Genomic DNA, 20,928 nt, shown 5'->3' with positions numbered 1-20,928 from the left:
TCGGAATGGTTTTGCATAGCTACACAATGCATCGATACTGTATGCTCTTCAAAAGAGGAAAAAAACACTTATTTTTAATGTTGTAATATGCCCTGATGTTAGAGAAAACAAAAACAAATTCACATATCACATCAAAAAAGATAATAATAATAATAATAATAATAATAATTCATAAAAATAATCTGACCGACCGGCAGCATTTGTTGGCTTTAGAAGGCCTCCCACAAAAGAAACACATTTGAAGACATCTGAGAGCACTTGGCAGGCGTGATGAATTCAAGTTTTAAAAACAAGTCTGGGGATACTCCCTGCATGCTAGGGCCCTTTGACATTAACGGGTCTGGCAGCCAGGCTTGCATAGTAAGCGCACTGAGTGGGGTCACACTGTCCGTTGGCTCCCGGAGGTCCCTGTGGACCCGTGAGACCAGGCACACCAGCTTCGCCTTGAGGGCCAGGTGGCCCTGGCATCCCATCTTTGGCATAGCCAGGCTCCCCTGGGAGGCCTAAAATAAAAACAAAATGCCCTTGGTGAGTGATACCCCCAGGGTGCAGTGCTCAGCAATGTAACATCACAGGAGATGGTTTTGCTGCCAAACTGGGATGCAGACATCAGCTTCCACAGACGAGGGTCTGGCTAGTATGTATCTACAAGGACGTGACAAGTGTGTCTTCTCTGAAAGAAAGATTTTGACCCCTTACAGCATACTTGGGCTGCACAACTCTGCTATGGCTGCTCTTCCTCTATCACCATGTTGAAGTTGTGCAGCTGCATGAGCCAACTAATGACATGTAGTCCTCATAGAGAGGAGGTGAGGATGGGAAACCTTGAGGCAAGAGCCAACTTTGGGAGATAACTCATTCGTACGAAGCATAGTGGGTCCATTGTTATTTTAAGGCAACTCAGGGCCAGTATGCCAAATTCAGACCATGGAGTTATGAAGGCTTCCCATAGTTTCCTACCCCAACAAAGCAGGATGAAGGCAAAACTGATCAAGGGCTCCTAATTTCAAATTAGAAACAAAATATATTTGCTGCTGCTTTGTCAGCAAAGGTAAGGCACGAACTGTATGCCTGAGGCACGGGTGTTGGATATGACCTTTTATAACATCTGAAGCTGCCTGGATCTCTGGGTTCAACTTGGTCACAACAAGATTCTGGCAAAGGCAGATAGGACATTTCACAGTGTATCTAGTAATTAAAGCTTCACTTTGGATTTGTCCCAAAGGTCAGTTAACCTAGCTGTTACTGAGATGGATCATTATACCTGTCAATCAGGCTAAGGAAACAAAGGTGGCCAGATACGATGCCATATACTTCTTCTGTTTTGGCCACTTTCTACAGAAATTGTGTATGCTGTATTTATGTTATCCTGATTGTCTATCTAATATGGCAGACACCTGTGTCCTTGCAGCAATTCTAAGTGATGTGTTTTGTGGGTTGTTCTGAATAAACACACCTGGAATTCCTGGAGGACCTATTTCTCCTCGTTGGCCAATGCCAGTGTCTCCCCTCTCACCCTTTGCTCCTCTTTCTCCTGTAGAGAGGGAAAGAAAAATAATGAACTGATAAGCATGATTTACTGAACTAAAGAATACTACCATAGGTCTTCCATCCACACTGAAGCCCATATATTTGCTAAAAATAGTTCCTAATTGTGGCCAGTCCTCTGAGATGGGACGTTAAGTGGGAATGAAGACTCACCCCACTCCAATTCTGGCCAGAGGTGGAACACACCAGCAATTGCTGGTCACATTCACCACCTCTGGTTCAACAGACTGAGGCTGCTTCTAACACATGCATTTTGAGGCCCACTTAGATGCTACTAACAGAAGAGGTGGACGCCAAAGTGTGGTAGACACATCCCTTCATCTGACTGCCCAAACACACCAAGTTTCACTAACCTTTAGGTCCAATTGGTCCAGGTGGCCCTTCAGACCCAGTCAGTCCAGGTTGTCCAGGCTCTCCTGGAGGGCCAGTTCTTCCTGGGAGTCCTTCCTTCCCGGGGGGACCAGGAGGTCCTGGTCTGCCATGGGACGCTTTTACATGTGCAGGCTGTATCTGAGCCAGGAGATAGGCTAACTTTGCTGTGAAGAGAGGGAAATAGGTTTGTTAGACTAGAAAGTCAGTGGTCCAAGAGATGGAGAACCAGAACCAGTGGCCCAGGAAAGTCCAAGTATTGTCACAGATAAATTTTTCAGGGTCACCCATTTGTTGTCCCCACACAATCCTTCCCTATAAGCCATGATGGTGCCTCCCTGTCCCTCTCTAAATTATTTAAACCTCATTTCTCAGTAGCTTTAAACTTCTCCTAAATTTCATAGTTAATCCTAAACACCTTTCTCATCCTCTGCTCCTTGTCCACCAAGGATCTGAAATGTCCTTTCCTTTAACTGTGCAGCTGGTGGATTTCTGTCAAACTGGAATAATTACTGCTCTGAATGAAAAGAAGAGCCTGTTTCCACTGCTTCTGCTACACAGAGCGAGATGTTACATGGCTGCTCTGTAGGGAGAAAGCTTACTTTCCTTGTTCTGGGCTGTTACACATGTGGAGTTAAAGTTAATGTACCCATTTTGGGCTGTGAAGTCAGAAACTGTAACTAAGGCAGCTCCCTGCGTCAGCATATTCTCCAATTTCCAAGCAGGCACATTGCTTGCCACTTCCATATTAAGACCCTGAACAGCCTCGAGAGCTCTTAAGACATACTCAGCATCACAAAAACATCCTACAGAATAGAGGGAGAAGGGTTTTCTATCTTCTCTTCATTGATCCAAAATCTTGAACGTTTTTAGATTGGCATGGAATTTGAAGTCTGAGAGCGTGTAAATAAAATCCTTCAAATAAATCACTCTGTTGAACCATGATCTTTAGCATGGAGGAAAACGCCTGCAGCTATGTGTCAGCTGCTCCAAGAGCTCTGTGAGAAGAAGCACTACAGCTCTGCATTTCACTGTAGATGGGGTCAGTAGTGGTCTGCAATTCATGTACTTTGAGAGAAGCAGCAGCCCACATCCACTCCACGCCCTCTTCTCATACTGATGGGTATCAAATGTCACATCCAGAAATCAGGAACATTTCTCCTCCAGCTGGAACCTCAAAAGCAAGTTTATGCTCTACTCTGATTACTTTCTCTTTCAGGGCACTGAATTAATCTGTTTGAATTTGTATCTTCTCTTGTCCTACCACCTCAGCCCAGGCATCTGCAGGAATGAGTCTGCAGCAAAGCTGTTTTGGTAGCAAAAAGCCATGAGGTGCTTAGCATAGGCAATGGCCTTGGGCTGAAGAAGGGAGAAAGCCCCTGTGCTATTGCTGGGAACATCAAGCTTGGGGAACAGTAAAACTTGCTAAGCACGTTTCATTTTACACATTCCTCCTTCCAGGCAGGCTTGTTGCAACATGGCCTTCCATAAGCAGGAGAGGTTCAGGTGCCACCACAGCTATGGAAAATATCTTTCATACTCTCAGATATATCTTCTGGCTTCCCAGAGCAGATTACTTACCATCTAGCTGCTTGGCTAACTCCTCTTGGATGAGCCTTCTCAAAGTCTCTAGAGATGGGGATTCCCCCTAAAGAGTAATAATCGCAGCAATAACAAGACATAATAATCACAGCCAGGGGATGTGCAAATTAAACCCTCCACAAAGGGTTTAGTGGGTTGCATTTCATCACCCACAGTATACACAGGGCTGCAGAGACTGCCTGAAAGAAGAATGTAAAGGGACTCAAAACATCCACAATTCCCAATCTGCTGGCAAGCCGTGGGCTCAACAGTGTAAGCAGGGAGCCTGGTCAGAGGGCATAGTTGGGACACTGTCCCTGTCTCCTTCCTAGAGAAAATCTCCCTCCTATACACTCATAGGAGAAGTAGTAGAAATCGAATCAGGAGACATCCTCTGCCCTACGAGATCATAGTGGAAAGCCTACCTCCTTTTTCAGCCTTGCTCGTTTCCGTGCAGAGAGAAGCATGCGTGCCCTCAGGGTAGTTAAGGTGGGTATCTAGACTTGCTATAAACACTCATACCGGATGCATCGCCTGCCAACAGACCTTATCTCGGGGAACAAAAGCCAGTTTACACATATGATACCCGTTCTTCCAAATGAGTACAAGGTTCTTTCTGATTTCAGGCTGTTGAAGGGAGACGGGGGATGTGGCTGCCTAGCCGTGGTCCCCTACCCAGCCTCCAAGGGACAGTAACTTTCATCCCCTCTCTCAGCTCTTTTGTGCCAACTTGCTGTTGGACAGCTGTAATGGCCGTCAAAACTCAAAGCTACGTGAACAACAGCTCTGGATGATGCAACTGAAAAAATGATGAAAGCATTTTTGGTAGGCGGAAGGAGAATGTTTTAGGTTGTGGCTTTCCAAGAAAATAAAAAAAGTGGTTTTAGGGTAACCAGACTCTTCTCTTTGCATAAACTCAAAAGCAAAAATGTAGCTATATTTGAAAATTCATTTTGAACCAGCAAGATCAAATGTTTTCCTTTGTAAATCATAAAGTGAGATGTTTCACTTGAAATACACTTTTCATTTTTTGGCTAAAATTATTCTTTGAATTTCTGCCAGTTTTGAAAATAGTTCTGGTCAACCTGAAGGCTGCATTCTTTTGTGTATGAGCTATTTGCATGGAAGTGTTGCTTTTCCCTCACACCTATCCTTTTAACATACAAGGATACAGTCTGTTTCCTCTGTGTTTATAAAAACCTCGTGAGGTCTTCTGAATCAGAAGTTACTCTTCATTAAGAAATGTAGATTTTATTAAATAGCTAGAGACAGACATTTCAATTTTAACCAATAACATTGTCGGTAAGTACAGAGTTGGTCTATTTGCTGCCTTCTTCCCAACACAAATTTTGCATGAGAAAAAAATGTGTTTGTTGGTGACAAAAGAAACAATTTTGTCATTAAGTACTAACCATTTGTGATGGTTCTTAGTGAATATGCCAGTAAGTAAACATGATTGTGGAACATACTTTGAAGGCTTACAAATTATCTTTTCAAGTTTGAACCCTATTAGTTGCATTAAGCCTCCATAATCATCACTGGATTTCATCAAATCTCTATGTTGTTGAGACACGTAAAGAAATGCTTTGTCTAAAATTCACCCAGCTTTTACATCAGAGGTTATTTTACTGTTTATTCCCTTCTGAGGTAATCTCAAATTCATCCTCAGGATGGACATAGTGGATTCACTAGTGTTGGTAGTTTTTCTCATTCTTCTGCATACATTACCCTCAGGCACTCTCGGTAGCGAGATTGTTTCCCGTTAGGGAAAAAAAAAAAGAGAATATTAAACAAAAATAGGATTTCATGAATTCTGATGAGCTGACTCCAGGATTTCCAGGAACAGAGCAGTGACCTTTCCATGGCTCAGCATTTTGTCTCTCATAACAACCAGTAGCAGAGAAAGGCGTAAAACCTCCGTATGAAATGCTATGCATAAACACCCTTATAGAAAGAAGCTTTTGCAGACTCCAGACCCATGGCTATAGTCACAAGACCTGATTTAGGCTTTTAGGGGTATAAGGTGTCAGGGACTGGCTGCCCTGGCTATAGGTCTGGATTGCTCAGCTCTCCTGAAGTTCAGTCCAACACCTCCACAACACATTCCTGAGATATGCTGTAGCTCTCCTTTTTGTGTATCAAGAGATAAAAACGCTGCCTCCCCATTATAATACACACTTGCTTTGGTTTCTATCAATCAGCCTTACTGTTATCTTAGGTACTTTTCTGATCACACACTGTGGCAGTAAAACTACTATACAAAGCCCTTCTCTGGCAGTCTTACCCTTGGTCCTGGAAATCCTGGCTGTCCTGGAGGACCGGGAGGTCCAACTTGCCCAGTGTCTCCTGGGGGTCCATGAGGACCCATCAGTCCTGGATGGCCTTTATGACCAGGTATCCCAGGATCACCTGGAGGGCCCTTTTCTCCTTGAGGGCCTTTTTCACCTTTGATGCCAGGCTCTCCCTAAGTGAAAAAAATGACATTGCCACCACAAAATAAGAGGCAAACTTCTGATTTCCAAGCACAGCAAAACACAAACAGCTGAGCTGGCAAAGTTACTGAATACAACATCTGGTGCATTACAAATGATCCACGAATTATTACTGACGAAGAATAGTTAAAGAGAGGGCTGGGAGGGTGGGGAGCACAGCAGATCTCTACAGGCCATGCTTCACTCTTGAATGACCCCTTCCTCGGCCCCTAACTCAAAATAGCTCTCTTTATTTCAACGTAATAACATAACATAATATTCTCCAACCTACCCTCTCTCCTTTGGAGCCAATGTCACCTGGTTTCCCTGGTGCACCCTGCAACAAAATAAGGGTGAGCATGAAAGAGCTATCCATAATAACAGTAAATAATAAAGCAAATGCTTTTGCAATGATTCTTATGACCTGGTGAAAATTTATTTTCCTGTCAGTCCCACAGATTCCTGAGAGCTCCCTGTCTGTTCTCAAATATCAACAATACAAGAAAAAAATCAATTTATTGCAACTCAGGTAGCATCCTTGATGTTTTTTCCCCAAGACACCAGCCCTACTTTGAAACAACTGGGAATTTAACTTACCTCTTTTCCAGGAGGACCCTTCTCTCCTGGTTCTCCCTGAGAGAGAGAGAGAGAGTGAATTTAGCACCGCACTGCAAGAAAGACCCTACCTAATAACCACAAGTCTTGCTTTCTGTTTAGAGCCCAAGTTTTCTGCTACACAGCAGTGGGTTTGAATGATTTAGCTTATCCTACTGCTATAGGTCATTCCTGGAAAGACACATCCTACTATTTAGAAAGCATTTTTTAGTAAAGCTGCATACCCTGTAAATGTTTGTAAATAAAAGGAAGTCATTTCTACCGAACCAGCTGAGATCAGGACAGATGTTTCATTGAAAGTGTGTTCCTGCTTTCAATACATTTTATTCCTTTTTCTTACAGACATTTCACGAAGCTTCGTACACTTTACTTGGGCTGGTTTAGCTTAAGCAGTGCCGATGTTATAGCCGTAACAGTCTAAAGATGTAAAGGAAGTAAATTTTGTAAGAAGAGGTACCATTTTGTATTACACCAGCTGAGATAATGGATACAGAGCCAGTGATAAAGCAAGTTTAAGCCTGAAAGCTTGCCTGTGTTTCAGAACTATATCATAGAATCACAGAATCATAGAATCATAGAATAGTTTGGGCTGGAAGGGACCTTTAAAGGTCATCTAGCCCAACCCCCAATATCAAATAACCTCAATTTAAACAAGCACCTTATTAGGAATTTTTCTATACTCTTCATTTATAATGTGATAATTAGGCAATACAATCTTCGCATTTCAGCATTTCAGTGAAAAAGAAGTCACTGCAGTCCTGAAGTGCACTGATAAAGCAAAGCAAACATTAAACTAGTTATTGTTAAAATTCTGCCCACTTTCCCATATCATGAATGGAAAGATTCATCTTTATAGTCCATTTACAATCCACGCACATGATCATATCTATAATGTGTGCATGCAGGTGGTATTTTTCACATAACCTGGAAACACATATAACAACTTTGACAGTGCTAGCATACATCTATGTATGCATGAGCAATGTAACTAATCACAGATGTGTGATCACATCAGCTCCAAATTAGCCAACATCCGACTCACTCAAGTATTCCTTAGGGCCACTTCAGTTTTAAATGGCCACCACGTTTGCTGCTTTAAATTAATTTTCCGGAGAAATATTTCTTTATCCTCTTTTCATCACGAAACCCCCTTTCCAATCATTAAAAAAAAAAAAAAAAAGAAGAAAAAAAGAATTGTCCTGTGGAAGATTCAGCTCTGCAAGATTCACATGAAAACCTTTTAAATCTTATTTTAAGTCACAACAGAGCTAGAAACAAAAATATTTACCTAACATTCACTCTTTTCATCTTTCCAGTAAAATGTAACATATTTTATTCGCCTTGGAAGAGCTATAAATATTGGATTTCAAGGCTATGATATTTTCATGTATATAGGTATTATTTTAGATCACTTTGGGAGATATACGAATGCTTTAGTTGCAATGTATTTCTGTCGCTGGTAAAATATCTATATTATTATCAGCACTTAAAATTTCACTATTTAGCCCTTCTGGGGTTCATGCAGGGATATAGTCTGAGTAACTTAAATACCCCATACCCATATTAAGTCGAGTATTGAACCAGCCTGATTAATGCACACATTATCAGGGCTGACTGACAGGTACCAGCTCAGTAAAATGAGATTATGGATGTTTGTCCATAAGAAAAATACTATTTTTGCAGTCCAGTTTCCTTTAGAAGTAAATAGTTTGGTTTCTGGATCTGTCAGATCTCCTGCCTATGTTTTTTACCCAATTAAAGATGACTACGTTCCACCTTCATCGGTCCAACATTTAAAAGCAGACAATTAGTGGGTCTAATCCACCCCCAGATGCACTTACAGGTGGTCCTCGGGGTCCTACAAAGCCAGGGAGTCCTGGGCTGCCGTTTTCTCCTTTATTTCCTTTAGGACCCTTAGGACAGAAATGAGACAGACACTAGCAGCCCTTTCTCCAACATCTCTTTTCCAGAGCATGCATTTACAGATACATTGGAACTGGGAAATTTCACTGCAGCAGCAGGACTCCCAAAACTGACAAGGAAAGGAAGAACAAAGTCATTTAGAAAAAGCAGATTGCAAACACCATGTTTGCATTATTAATAAGCTATGCGGGTCCCTGTGAAAAGATGAAAAGGAAGAGACAATTATGGAAGTGACAGGAGGTATGTTCAGTGGCTATTCTGGCGCTGCATGGTTTATAAGGCGGTGTTGCAGAGTGGAAACGCTGTGATGTGCGATGACAGGGAAACAGTGCAGATGATCATACTGCTCAAATCTGAGAATACAACCAACAGACAGCTACTGAGTTGCTCTTTTGCCTTTATTTCCAGGTTCAATCTAAAAAATGTCTGCTGTTTACTTATCTCTTGTGATATTCTGCCAAACTATCCCTTTTTCTTACAGACCAGGGCAGCTTAAATGGCATCTCATGATACAGAGCTATTTCACGTACGCTTCCGATTTTTTTTTTTTACTGTTATTTTAACCTTTTCTTTCACATCTTTGTCCACTACCTTCTAACTCAGAACATATCCCTTTTTCTTCTTAGGAGTAAAACTTGTCTTCATTTTAAGCCCATCTTGTGTAAAGTGAGCACCAACGAACCTGACAGGCACAAAGCACATGGCTTTTGGGTACGCAGTCAGCCCTGAAGATTTCAGGGGCTGGGCTGCATTGCTATGCGCAGGCTTAAGCATGAGCACTGTGAAGTGGGATGGGCACTGTCAAACAGCAGATGCAAAAGGAGAAGGCTCCTGGCAGGTTTTACCTTGTGATTACAAGTCAGCAATGGTAAAGGTGGAAAAGAAACCCTTATTGCCATGATAAGCTTTTTTTCAAAATAGAAATATAATATATTGGCTTGTCACACCACATTGTGAAGGAAATTAGTGCATTTCCAGACAAGGTTGGAAATAAATGGACTTGTGTATAGCACAAGGAAATACTTCCCGTAATAACCTTTATGAAAGGGAGAGGATTCATTCCAATGGCAGAGAAGGATACTGATGAGATAACTGTCTGTTCTGCTGACCAACACTGTCTCATTGTTTTCCCTTTCTCAACCATCTGACTTTATCCTTTTTCAATCTCTTATGTTATTTTTGGACTGTAAATCCTCTGGAGCAGAGACTGCTGTAGTTCTGTGTTTGTGCAGGAAGCTGCCTGGTGAGACACTGACTGTCTAGGTAATGTGATAACACGATGATGATTAAAAAAATAACCCCATTTGGCATTCACAGGGCATCCCAAAGCCACAGTGGCCTGGTGAAGACTCAGAAAGCTAAAAAGCAGTAACAGGAATTGCGAACAGGGGTGGGCGTGATGAGAAGAAGAAATGAAGGTTGAAAAGGCGACAGTGGGGATCCATGGGGTAAGAAGCGATGGCAGTGGTCCCAGGAAGGTAAGAAGAAGTTATGTCAAGGAGAAAAAAGCAGCAGCACTAATTCTTGGCTGCAGAAAGGCTGCGAGACTGCACCACTCCTACCCCACCTGTAATATGATTATTATAACCTCCCCATGCAGAAAGGTGTCGCTTGCTTCACTGAGACCACTTAGGAGGAGTCATCCCTGCAGCAAAGCAATATGTGCTCAGGGCACAAGTCTGTAGCGAGGCTGAGGTTGCTTTATGGCATTGCAAGGGCCACAGAGTGCAGTCCTGCTGTGATTTTTCAGATTCTCCTGCTATGCCTTTGTTTCTATCTGAATCTAGCAGCCCAGCAAGCTGTAATGTCTAGGTGGACAAAGAGAGGGAAGAGCCCTGCATTGCAATAGATGCTACTGGACACAAAGGTACATTTGCATGGATTTGCTGAATCCTGAACAATTTTCAGCAGCAGAACAGAGAAAAAAAAAAACAACTCACTGTCCTCCTTACAGCTCTTCATTACCATGCTGTTCTTCCACACAGGATGGCCCCAGGGGGGGTTCATTCTGCTTTATGATCTTGGTTTACTGCCCACTGTCTGCTCTCCCCAGGAGCCTGGGGAGGATTTTTCTGCTGATTTTATTCCTCAATGGCAGTCTGCCAACTCCCCGAGGCCCTCTCCTTCCCTGTGACAACTCTCTGCTGGCTGCACAGTCTTTGCCTGGCAAAACTAAATCTACTGGTGAAGATAAGGCATGCCAATCTTTTTTTCCATACCAGGTAATCAATCATTTCCTTTTTCTGTGAACACTTAACTTTTGCTGGGAAAAACGATGACCCAGCTAGCAGCTCAATTCCAGGAATGCAGCCAAACACCCTTCGATGTTGTGGCCAGCCAGTGGTTTTCAGATCACTGATCTTCAGACATGGCAACTTCAGGGATGGTAAGCAGCTACACATAATCCACTCCATCTATGCTTCATCAGTCCTCTCCTTGACATAACTGCTTGCTGCATGAGTTTCCCTTTGTGGTACTTACTGGGTTACCTGCTGGGCCAGGTTCTCCTGCGGATCCAGGCGATCCATTCTTGCCCTATGTCAAATGGAAAAAGGTTAGTGAAGTAACGTATACTACAATTACAAATATCCACCTACTGCTACACCAGCAGGGATTTCTTTAGCATTATCCAACCTCCTCTCTTGGCAGCCTGCAGAGTAAGGATCTCTTATTTCCAGTTGACCCCACAACTTCTGCATCCCTGATTGCATGGCTGACCCCATCTCAGGACAAAGATTGAGAGATGTGGACCCAAATCCCCTAGTCTGAAGAGGACCAAACCAGCACTCCTTCTCCTCCTCCTTTTCTTCACCCTTGTCCCTATCATATGCAGCATCCTCCCGGATGGATGGAGCCACCTACTGTGTCTGCTCCAAGTCACCAGTGTTCAGACAAGCCCCTTTGGTCCATGTTTGAAGCACCTTTTGACAACTCACTGATGAAAGTTAAAGTGCTCTGCACTAGCTGATAGATATCTCCAGATCCCCCCACACCTTCCTGTGTTAGAAAACTTCCTCTCTCCAGTGACTGAGGTAGGTCCTGCAAATTACTGCCTATCATCCTCTTCTCAAGGCTATCATCTGAATCACAGTCAGAGGCCAGGTATCTATTTTTTAATCATCTCAGGATTCCCCTTTTTGGGGAATGGAGAGAAACACTTGTCCTAAAGCCTTGAGGCATTTGATACTTGCCTGACACCAGGTAACTCACAATGAGCCACATCATTCTTTAGAAGGACCCGTTTCTCACCATTCCTTACCAGAGTACCTGAGCTGACCATCTACACTGACTAAAGTTTGGTGAGATGAAATTCTGCACCCTGCTGCTCCCTCCTCCCAACTCACCATGCAGAGATGTTTTTCCCTGCATTGGAGTTGACCATAAAGACCAGCCCTTTCAGTGGCAATATTCAAAATCATGCCTCACGCTCCTTATTAGAGAAGAAACAAAGCAGAGGAAGAACAAGAGAAACTGATACTTTGCCCTCCAACATACAAAACCCCAAGTATCTCTTCTCCAAAGAAGAATATGGCCTGGAGTTATGATAATTTCTGTCTCCTCAAATCTTTTTATTTATTGCTAGTGTTGTGCAGGAGCATGACACGTTAGTGAGTGATGCCAGCAGTACAGGAATAATGAGATAAATTACAAGGTAGACACAGGAGTTCTCCATATGTTCCTGCAGTCTAATATAAACCCCTACCCTCCCAGCTCAGAGGGACCTGCCGCTCTAGCTCCTGGCATTGCTGGCTGAATCAGCATTTTGCCCTGATTATGGAACATGTTGTAGAATCTGTTTCACTAGTAGGTCTTCCGAGAAGGAAAAGAAATCACTCATTGCAACATATTAAAGATGTGCCTAGGTTCAGTAAGAGAGACCTGCATTCAAATTTGGAAAGGGTTGATTTTTAAGAGAGAATTGAAAAACCCATGAAATTAATAAAAGTAATTTCTCAGCCATCCCAAATGACACTTTCTGAAATGTCAACTAAATCGCTATTTCTTCACTGAAGTTGTAATAAAACTCTACAGGTGTTCAATTAAACAAACCTTTTCCTAAAATTATGCTTTTTTTTTTCCAGGAAACATTACAGAGAGCATGACAAAAATTAATAGTATCACAAGTGGACCCCTTCACTCTCAAACTGGGCACCTGCAGTTAGTGTCTACCTTTGAAAACTGAGGCCATGTGAGAAGCGAGTGAGATGCCAGAGGCAGGACTGGAATATGAGCCCTTCTGACACTGCAGTCCTGGCAGAAACCATTAAACTATTCTTCCCACTGAGTCAGCAATCATCACTCCATTATTGTAAGTCTTCATCAGTTTCTAGCAATATCATTCTGATTTGTCGTTCTCAAAGTAGGCAAAGTGTTTTAATTAAACATCACCCGAATCTTGCTTAAGACTCTTCTTCCAAAACAGAGTTCTGGCCTGCAGGACATTCCCACTATACACAATGTACCTCCAGAAATGGCTTGGGAGGAGAGAAAACTCACCGGTTGCCCTCTGAGTCCTCGAGGGCCCTGTGGTCCTATGGGACCGGTATCACCCTGAAATGCAGAAAAGTATTCTGCTGAGTGAGAAAGATCTGACATGGAGGCAAGCAAACAAGCATTTAAAAATGTTCCTACTAAATTATACTGTTCACATATTAGGGGAAAACAGCATTAAAGAAGTCTCACTACCCCCTTTCAGTTACATATGAGGAAGACCGGCCTTTTGAATTTTAAACATCTATCACTAAATGCAGTCTGATTACAGGTGGAAACCATTATTATCAGGTTATCTTAAAGCTGGATTTCTCAGGGACAGAGATTCTCTGGTATTTCTCAAGAATTGACTACTTTGTTCTCTCTTGAGGGAGGCTTAAGACCTGCTTCTATCTTCTCTGAGGGGTTCCCTTAGGTCTATCTTCCATTTTACTTTGTAGGGTACCATTTACAGCACAACAGTTTTCCAGTGATACAAGGGGGTGCAAATGAGAAACCACTTCCCCAAGTCCCATGGCAATGGCACGTCAGCCGCTTGGTACATTGCTCAGCAACTTGCTGCAGGATCCCATGTCAGCTGCACTCTTCCAGGACTTTGTTACGTGACTGCATTTGACACTAATAATGTCAGAGGATCTGTTTGTACCATGTTTCCTCTGAGCAGCAGTGTCTTATTCCATAGATATTTCATAGATTTCAGTGGAGCTACGCACTCAGTAAGGTACAGCTCTTGCAAAGGAAGCGTGACAAAACCTGGCCCAGTAGGAGCTGCAGAATGAAGCACTGCTCAGAGAGGGGTGGCAGAAAGCAGGTCCATGGCTACACAGCACAGCCCGGGATTCAAACAATGCAGCTTTCTCTGCCTTTCCAATGATATAGCTGACATTTAAGTGTCAGCAGCTGAGCAGTGACAAAAGCCCTCAAGTTCTTTTTTACCCTAATGATCTTTGCACAAATCATTCCCTGTGCACTGCTGCAGTAATTCACCCTTTATTGCAGTTTCTGCAGCTGTTTTAGGTCAGGGTCACTGTGAATGAAAATCTTCATTTGTCAGGGAGCAGGAGATTAGTTTCTGCTTAAAATGGTACACTCACATCCTTCCCTGGTGGCCCCTCACGCCCAGCAGGACCTGTCGCACCTGGCTCCCCCTGCAATTCAGCAAAAAGGAAAGAGAGATCAGCTCAAGGTTAAAGACAGGCCAGTAACACCACTATAAGTGGTATGGAGTTTCTGCAATATTGGACTGAGCTCAGTGAAAACTTTTTAAAGCCAACAAGAGCCTTGTACATCATACACGACACACAGCTTATAAAAGTAACTCAGAAGCATCTTCTGTAAGTGATGCACAAGGCAGTGCACCGCTTTCCAGCAGAATATTTGTTACTGCTAGTGCCGTCACTGAAAACCACCAACCTATTCATGATACAGAAACTACCGTAATGAGAAAGAGAGGAGGAACTCCAGCACTGGATTTTTCAGCTAAGCTCCTGCAAGCAGAGCATTTTATTTCCCTGTAAAAAGCCAGAATTAGGCAGAAGGACATTCAGTTTTGTATTCCACTTTCTACACCCAGGAGCTTTTTGTACTGCATTCCTCAGAACTGAGAGCAGACCAACTTTTCTTACAGGAGTTTGGGGTTTTATGATCCAGAGGCAACTAAGTCAAAGGGCTAGAGACATTTCTCTTCTCATTTCTGTAAGTTTTGTCCCTCAACTTACTTTGCACTTCTTAGGCATTTTTGGAGGAGAGCTGATACTTGCCCAACAAGTGCAGCAGGGTTCCTCACCTTGCACGTCAGCATTTGTACCAGAGGGATGTGGTATGGAGGCATCCTTGAAACTTTCTCACAAAGGGCTATCTCAAAGGGAGCATCAGAGGACTCAGCTCTACCAGCTGCCTCACCTTACCTGGAAGCAGAACTTCATCAGAGGGAATGAAGACAGCTGCTGTGATTTTATGCCATGGGTGTGGCCCATGGAATTGTGGTTGAAAACAGACATGTTAAACACAGACCTGTCATCGTTTTTACCTATTGCCTCAGAAAGGTCAACTTCAATTCACACAATCTTTCTCCACAGGATCATGATGCATGTGGTAAATGTTACTTACCCGGGGACCTGGGGGACCTGTATCTCCTCTCTGTCCTTTGAAACCCTACAAAAGAGAATGAAAGTAACAATCACTCTGATGCATGAAACATTAAGAAAACTCTAGCTTGAGTGCGCACTTAATAACCTTTCCAGTTTTGCCTAAGATTACTGGGGAATGGTCAGCATTGAGCTGCCATGTTCCAGGGAGTTATCAGGAAGGGCCATGTCACAGGGAGAGAAAAGCCCTTTCCATAGCTCCTTAGGCTGCAAGACCAAGACGATACTGTCTGTATTCCTGGTGTGACCAGCCCATAGATTATTTAGCCCTAAATTTCTTTGTCCCCATCCTTTCAGAGGATGCGTAACAGAGCACAAGGACTACAGAGAGTAGACCATGCCTTCTGGTAGAAGGGGTGTCATGAGGTTATGTGCTTTAACTTCCAGGTAAGGGACCTACTCTTTCACTGAATGTGAAGGAAATGCCTGTGTTTGATTTTTGTTGATTATTTATTTATTTAGTCACATGACTAAACGCATGACTATTATCACATGACTAAATGACTAAACGCCATGACTATTCTCAGCCAGGCCAGTTCTTTGGTTATATGTTTGCATCAGTAAAGGCCTTCATCGGCCCAACAAAAGCTTCCCGGCTACAGTACAGAAGACGGACTGGATTGAACCCTTCAGAGCAGCACCTACCGGTAAACCTCTGGCACCCTCCTGGCCTGGGAGCCCTGGTTCTCCAGGCTTTCCCTGTGGGAAACAATTATGTTCATGTTAGCGAGAGTTTCAGGTCCATCTCTCTGCTGTTAAAACCTTCTACTCTTCTCCCCTAGACGTAACAGCACTGAGAACTCGGATTGGCCAGGGTTTCTCCAGCTACATTGGAATCTGAGCGTGCAAGGAGGACAGTAGTGACAGATATTCCTGTACATACCCTTACCCACACTGTCACGAGCGCAACCTTTGAGGTTCAAAGGCAGCTTAAACCTTTGGACTGGTGCACCTTTACAGTGTTTTAGTGTCAAAGGGGTAATGCACAGAACTGCACCAGTACCTAGTAAGCACATACAAAATCAGCATCTGCATGTAGAAACCAGGTGTTTTGATGCAAGCACACAACTGTCTGCAGCTGCTGTGACAAGTGCTGCTCCACATACCAGTTGTCCTAATGACTGGGGACTTGGCTCTTCCCAGAACCACTAAGTCCCATTTCACAAGTCACAGACAGAAGCTGGCAATACCAGATGCTGGACGCACATTCTTCATATAACAAACACAGTTGCAAGGAATAACATTCACTGCCCAATTTATCAACATTTCCTTTTGGCTGACAACTTCATGGCTCAGCTTTTTTCCCTCAACAAATGCAAATATAGACTAAGTAGAGAAAATCAAATACAAAACCCCCAATCCTGGACAACAGAACTGTCACAGAGCAATCCAGAAAAGGCTTCTTTAAAGACACCTCCTCTGATCTTTTTATGCCCCATAATCTTCTACCTAAAAAATGGATTACTAGCTTTAATGTTACAAGACCACCTTCTTTCTCTGCAATATTTACGGTAGCTGTAAAAGTGGAATCACTAAGGTTTAGTGTATTTATGGTAGCTGTAAAAGTAAAAGAACCCAGTTTCTTTTCAAGATTGCTAGTGTGTGACTCTTATAAATTGCTCAAGACAATATAATCCTTCTGGTGCTAAAAAAAAGATGTGCAAACAGGCTCCCTGCCCCCCCTAAGGAGTCCATAGATAGGCAGCTCCAAAAGCAATAACTGGATGCAGGCTCTGATTGCCTGAGCGAAACAGTTTTCAATTACATTACCGGTTCCCCAAGAGATCCTGGCTTGCCATCTTTGCCGTCATTCCCAGCAATGCCCTGTAAACGAAATGCGAAACAGGGTGTAAGGAAGGAGTCAACAGGGAAGACTGGTGTGATTTTTGTCAGTGTGAGTTTCACAGTGACAACTCTGCTTCATCATGGCATACTTAAGTTTGCCTAAGCCTCCAAAAACTACCCTATTTCTATCGCTCAGCCATACCTCTCCTTGCCACACCACCATAACAGCATAAACTGTTTCCCTTTCCAATATGGCAAGTCTAAGGGGTTTCCTCCTTTTCAGCAAGGCAAGCACTCCAGCAATCTTAAAACAGGATTCTAAAAACAGCTGTTATAAATCATTATAATGCCATAATATTCATTCAGCTAGGCTACTTTACACTAGAAATAGCTCTGTCCCTATCTCTATGACAGATTAAAAAAACCCAAAATGTTGTACTAATACATTTTTCAGAAGAGAAGAGTCTATGCCCAAGATGCACTTGAACTTGAGTCAGCGCAAAGAAATTATTTTGACTGTGGATTCAGATAAAGACAGTATTCCAGTCTAAGAATTTTTGCATCCTTACACTGGAGCTATTAGTTGATTTTTGTGCTCTGCATAAGAGTATTTCTTCCAATGAGGAGGCAAATAAGGAACAGACCCGACTCATGTTGGTAATTAACACAGCTTTAAAGTGATCAAATACAGCATTCACACTGTCCTGGACCAAGGACGTAGCATCAACATGACAGACACCATTACATATCATGCGTAGCTTTCAAAGCACCTCAAAAATGTCACCTCTGTTTTACACACCTATGTGTTTATGAACAGTTTAATGTATTGAATTAGAAGGAGCTGAATTGTACTCACTGGCAGTCCAGGCAGCCCTGGTGGGCCCTGTGGACCTGGAGGGCCATCTTTACCCTGGAAAGAAAGCAGAAACCCTGTCGGTCAGACAAGCTCCTCAGATGCTTCTATCAGATGAAGATACATTCATCTTTTATCAAATGTAGAGTTTGACAAGGGACAACTGTGAGAAGCTGGTCTTGTAGCCCATGTCACAGAGTGTACGAGGTTTCCTTGAATTCCTTTGAGTTTAAACTGGAGAGCTTTCTTTTCACATAAAACATTCAGTATTAGTTATAAGTAGTTACAGATGGAGAAACCACTGAAATATCCGGTAATTTTTTCCTGAAGTTTAATTATATTTAATATTTAGTCTTTAACTTCCTGCATGAGGTGTCCAGCCAGGAAGTAGAAGATCTATATTTTATCTATATTTTATACTTTTATACTATATACTTTATATATTTTATACTCATTTTATCAAATGAGTTGTTATGAGAAGTGCCTTTCTGATGGTCCCAAGAAATCCCCTTACTCTACAGGACTGGACAATAGCATCCCAGGTCTTTCACAGTGTCTCAACCTTGATCATCCATTTGAAAGGGAATTTCAGCCAGCCTGTCCATGTAGTCTCTGGCCTCTCTGCTGAGAGTGCTCACTGATTTCATAACAGCCATCAGAAGGACCATCACTGTTCACTTATGATGTTCAGGTTGAAACGGATCTGCAAAAGGCACCTTGCTCATTAGGAAACCCTGCTCTAGAAATTAATCACAGAATTACACAGTCTTAAAATGTTCCAGCTCAACAGCATGCATTACTCAGGGAAGGTTCATTTCTTCCTTTTCAACCTGAAGTCAGCATCCATCAGATTACCTGTCTCTCCCAGGGTTTTCTGATGCATTACCATAAAGTAGCATCTGAACACCCTTCGAATGAAAGAGCAATAGCAAAATTCTTCACGGACTTCTCGAAGGTTACATCTGTACTAGTATTTTCAGTGGTGCCAGGGAATGGTCTCAGGCCCTGGCATCTGAGCAGTCTGTGCTGTGACATCCTTCAACAGGTTGCTGGTGTCATTTTGGCAATCCCCACGCACAGTTCAGCTGTTAGCCTAGCATCCTAACAGATTTAGTCATCCTGTTCTAGAGGCTAAGAGATGTTAATAGCAAGGACAGACAGACAAGAGGTACAAAAACCTCCTTAGAGGTCCCATGGACTGCATTATGGTCTGGCTAATTTGGAGTTTCTTTTGGTGAGTACACAAAACTGCAAGAACAGAGTAATCTGTGGTTATTTGTGGAGGTCCTACTTGCAGGTGTAGAGCTGATTCAGGCTGAATAGTTTGGGGAGCTTTCAAAGGACATTACATGGGTTCCAGCTCAGCTTTGCTTCACAGAGCTAAATATAGGTGAAGCTGGTGGTGAAACACACAGCTTAGAGCTTACTATGTCTCCTGGGTTTCCTGCTGGTCCTATTGGTCCTGGTGCCCCATCTGGTCCCTAAACAAAATAAAGCAGAAACAACGCGAGTGATGAACGCATTTTGTACATTTGTCAACACACTTCCTACCACAGCTGGCAACACTGAAGTTTTCTTCAGTCAGTTCAGCATTTGTTCCATCATTTCTTCATTCATCACAGAAAAGCAGTGCCAACCTCTGCATTCAATCAGACTCCAAAGCCAGAAATAGTCAGATATTTGAATTTGGTCCTGGCCCTTCCTTCTGAAAATAGGGGACAAATAGGAAAAAGCCAATCTTGTGACAAAAATACTCTGAAAACCAGAAATTATAGGAGCAATCTAGGGGAACATCACATTTTGCTTTGCTTTGACAGGCTCGGTTTTACTTTGCACATTTCCTTTGACTGTGAGTCTATTCAAGGGGTCTCATAGGACAATTTTAAGTGTTGTAATCCTACTGGAATAACCCTATGGCTGTGGCAGTATGAGGTTAATACAGACACGGTAAATGTGTCTGTGCTATTAGCTTCTCTTAAAATAATGCTCATGGGAGCACAAATGACCCACAAAGCAGGTCCACGTGTTGTCCCAGTGGCAAAGCATTCAGCATCCTTTAGGGACTGCTATCATCTGAAAACAGAATTTTAATCTAATCCTCTTTTCTGGTACCTCCTGTCATTTAGTCAGTGCAATGTAAATTCAGCTTTGAAGAGACTGTGCTGTTCCCCAGAACAGTCGAAGGCTGCACACCCTTAGTATGGCAGAGCCAAACTGCACCGTAAGCAGCAATATGAGTGCTGGTGACTGTGGGCAAAGAAAGGCGGTTTGGAAAGAAAAGCCCTTTGCTCAGGAAAAGTCCCAGCTCTTGGAGGGCATAAGCGGTGATACGACAAGCAGGAGAGCCAAGTTATTTCATCCCTGCTTCTGCACTGTCACCCCTTTTTAAATACAAAGAAGCATAATTGTATTCGCAGAGAGAGTAGAGCGAGGAATGAGAAGGACTGTGATGGAGAGGGACACATGTAAAAGGCTTTTTAATTCAAAAGTAACCCACAGCATATGAAAATTGGAGAAAAACCAGTCTCATACCACTGTGTAAAATTAAGAACTAAAATACTTTTAGATCTGCTGGTTCTAGACTGACAACTTATTCCACATATAAGAAAACACCTATACACATACTACTAAGTAGTCTCTGTGGAAGAGTTTTCATGATCATTGCCTTGTATAAAGAGAGTGACTGAAGCTTAGCATCAATTTACAGAGTGAGTTGAAGCAATCAGTGAAAAGTGGCCAATGTGTTAAATAGCAATCATCGTGAGCGGGGAACTCTATGACACTCAGGGGACCATTAGGAACCCGCTGGAAAATGCAAATGCAATGCACAAACAGGTGGAAATGGTCCTTTCTTCCATATGGAGCTTGCAACAATCTTTATTCGCCATTTCAGCGAAGCCACCGAGGCGAAGGGCTCCGAAGCGGAGGATCGCGCCGGGGGAGCCTTCCTGAAGCGGCAAAACCGCGGCAAAACCCGCAAAAAGCAAAGGCGCAGGGAGTGAGAGGGTGCCCCAGCCCCCCACCCCGAGCCGGAGGAGGGAGCCCCTGACGAGCGGCAGCTCTGACTCAGCATGGGCGGGGACAAGAGGGGCGGCGGCCAAACCTCCTCATGTAGAAGAGCAGCCCCCAGGGAGCGCGAGCGACC

General features: G+C 43.1%; 1 protein-coding gene across 1 annotated transcript in view; it reads right to left on the bottom strand.

Annotated features, from left to right (window-relative positions):
* Window positions 1-315: 315 nt before the first annotated feature.
* The window catches only part of COL22A1 (collagen, type XXII, alpha 1), a 215,563-nt gene continuing 194,950 nt past the window's right edge, over window positions 316-20,928 (bottom strand). Inside the window, exons 48-63 of the mRNA XM_009320934.1 lie at window positions 19,211-19,264; window positions 17,787-17,840; window positions 16,916-16,969; window positions 15,791-15,844; window positions 15,108-15,152; window positions 14,093-14,146; window positions 13,005-13,058; window positions 10,989-11,042; window positions 8,426-8,497; window positions 6,567-6,602; window positions 6,262-6,306; window positions 5,783-5,962; window positions 3,499-3,565; window positions 1,902-2,084; window positions 1,457-1,534; window positions 316-503 (exon numbers count right to left, since the gene is read on the bottom strand). Coding sequence (XP_009319209.1) covers window positions 316-503; window positions 1,457-1,534; window positions 1,902-2,084; window positions 3,499-3,565; window positions 5,783-5,962; window positions 6,262-6,306; window positions 6,567-6,602; window positions 8,426-8,497; window positions 10,989-11,042; window positions 13,005-13,058; window positions 14,093-14,146; window positions 15,108-15,152; window positions 15,791-15,844; window positions 16,916-16,969; window positions 17,787-17,840; window positions 19,211-19,264 — 1,272 coding nt within the window. The remainder of the gene's footprint in view (window positions 504-1,456; window positions 1,535-1,901; window positions 2,085-3,498; window positions 3,566-5,782; window positions 5,963-6,261; window positions 6,307-6,566; window positions 6,603-8,425; window positions 8,498-10,988; window positions 11,043-13,004; window positions 13,059-14,092; window positions 14,147-15,107; window positions 15,153-15,790; window positions 15,845-16,915; window positions 16,970-17,786; window positions 17,841-19,210; window positions 19,265-20,928) is intronic.

This window comes from Pygoscelis adeliae, unplaced genomic scaffold (assembly GCF_000699105.1).
Source record: "Pygoscelis adeliae isolate BGI_AS28 unplaced genomic scaffold, ASM69910v1 Scaffold342, whole genome shotgun sequence".
NCBI classification, from domain to species: Eukaryota; Metazoa; Chordata; class Aves; order Sphenisciformes; family Spheniscidae; genus Pygoscelis; species Pygoscelis adeliae.
The sequence above is the reverse complement of the archived record's forward strand: the minus strand, read 5'-3'. Positions and strand labels throughout refer to the sequence as shown.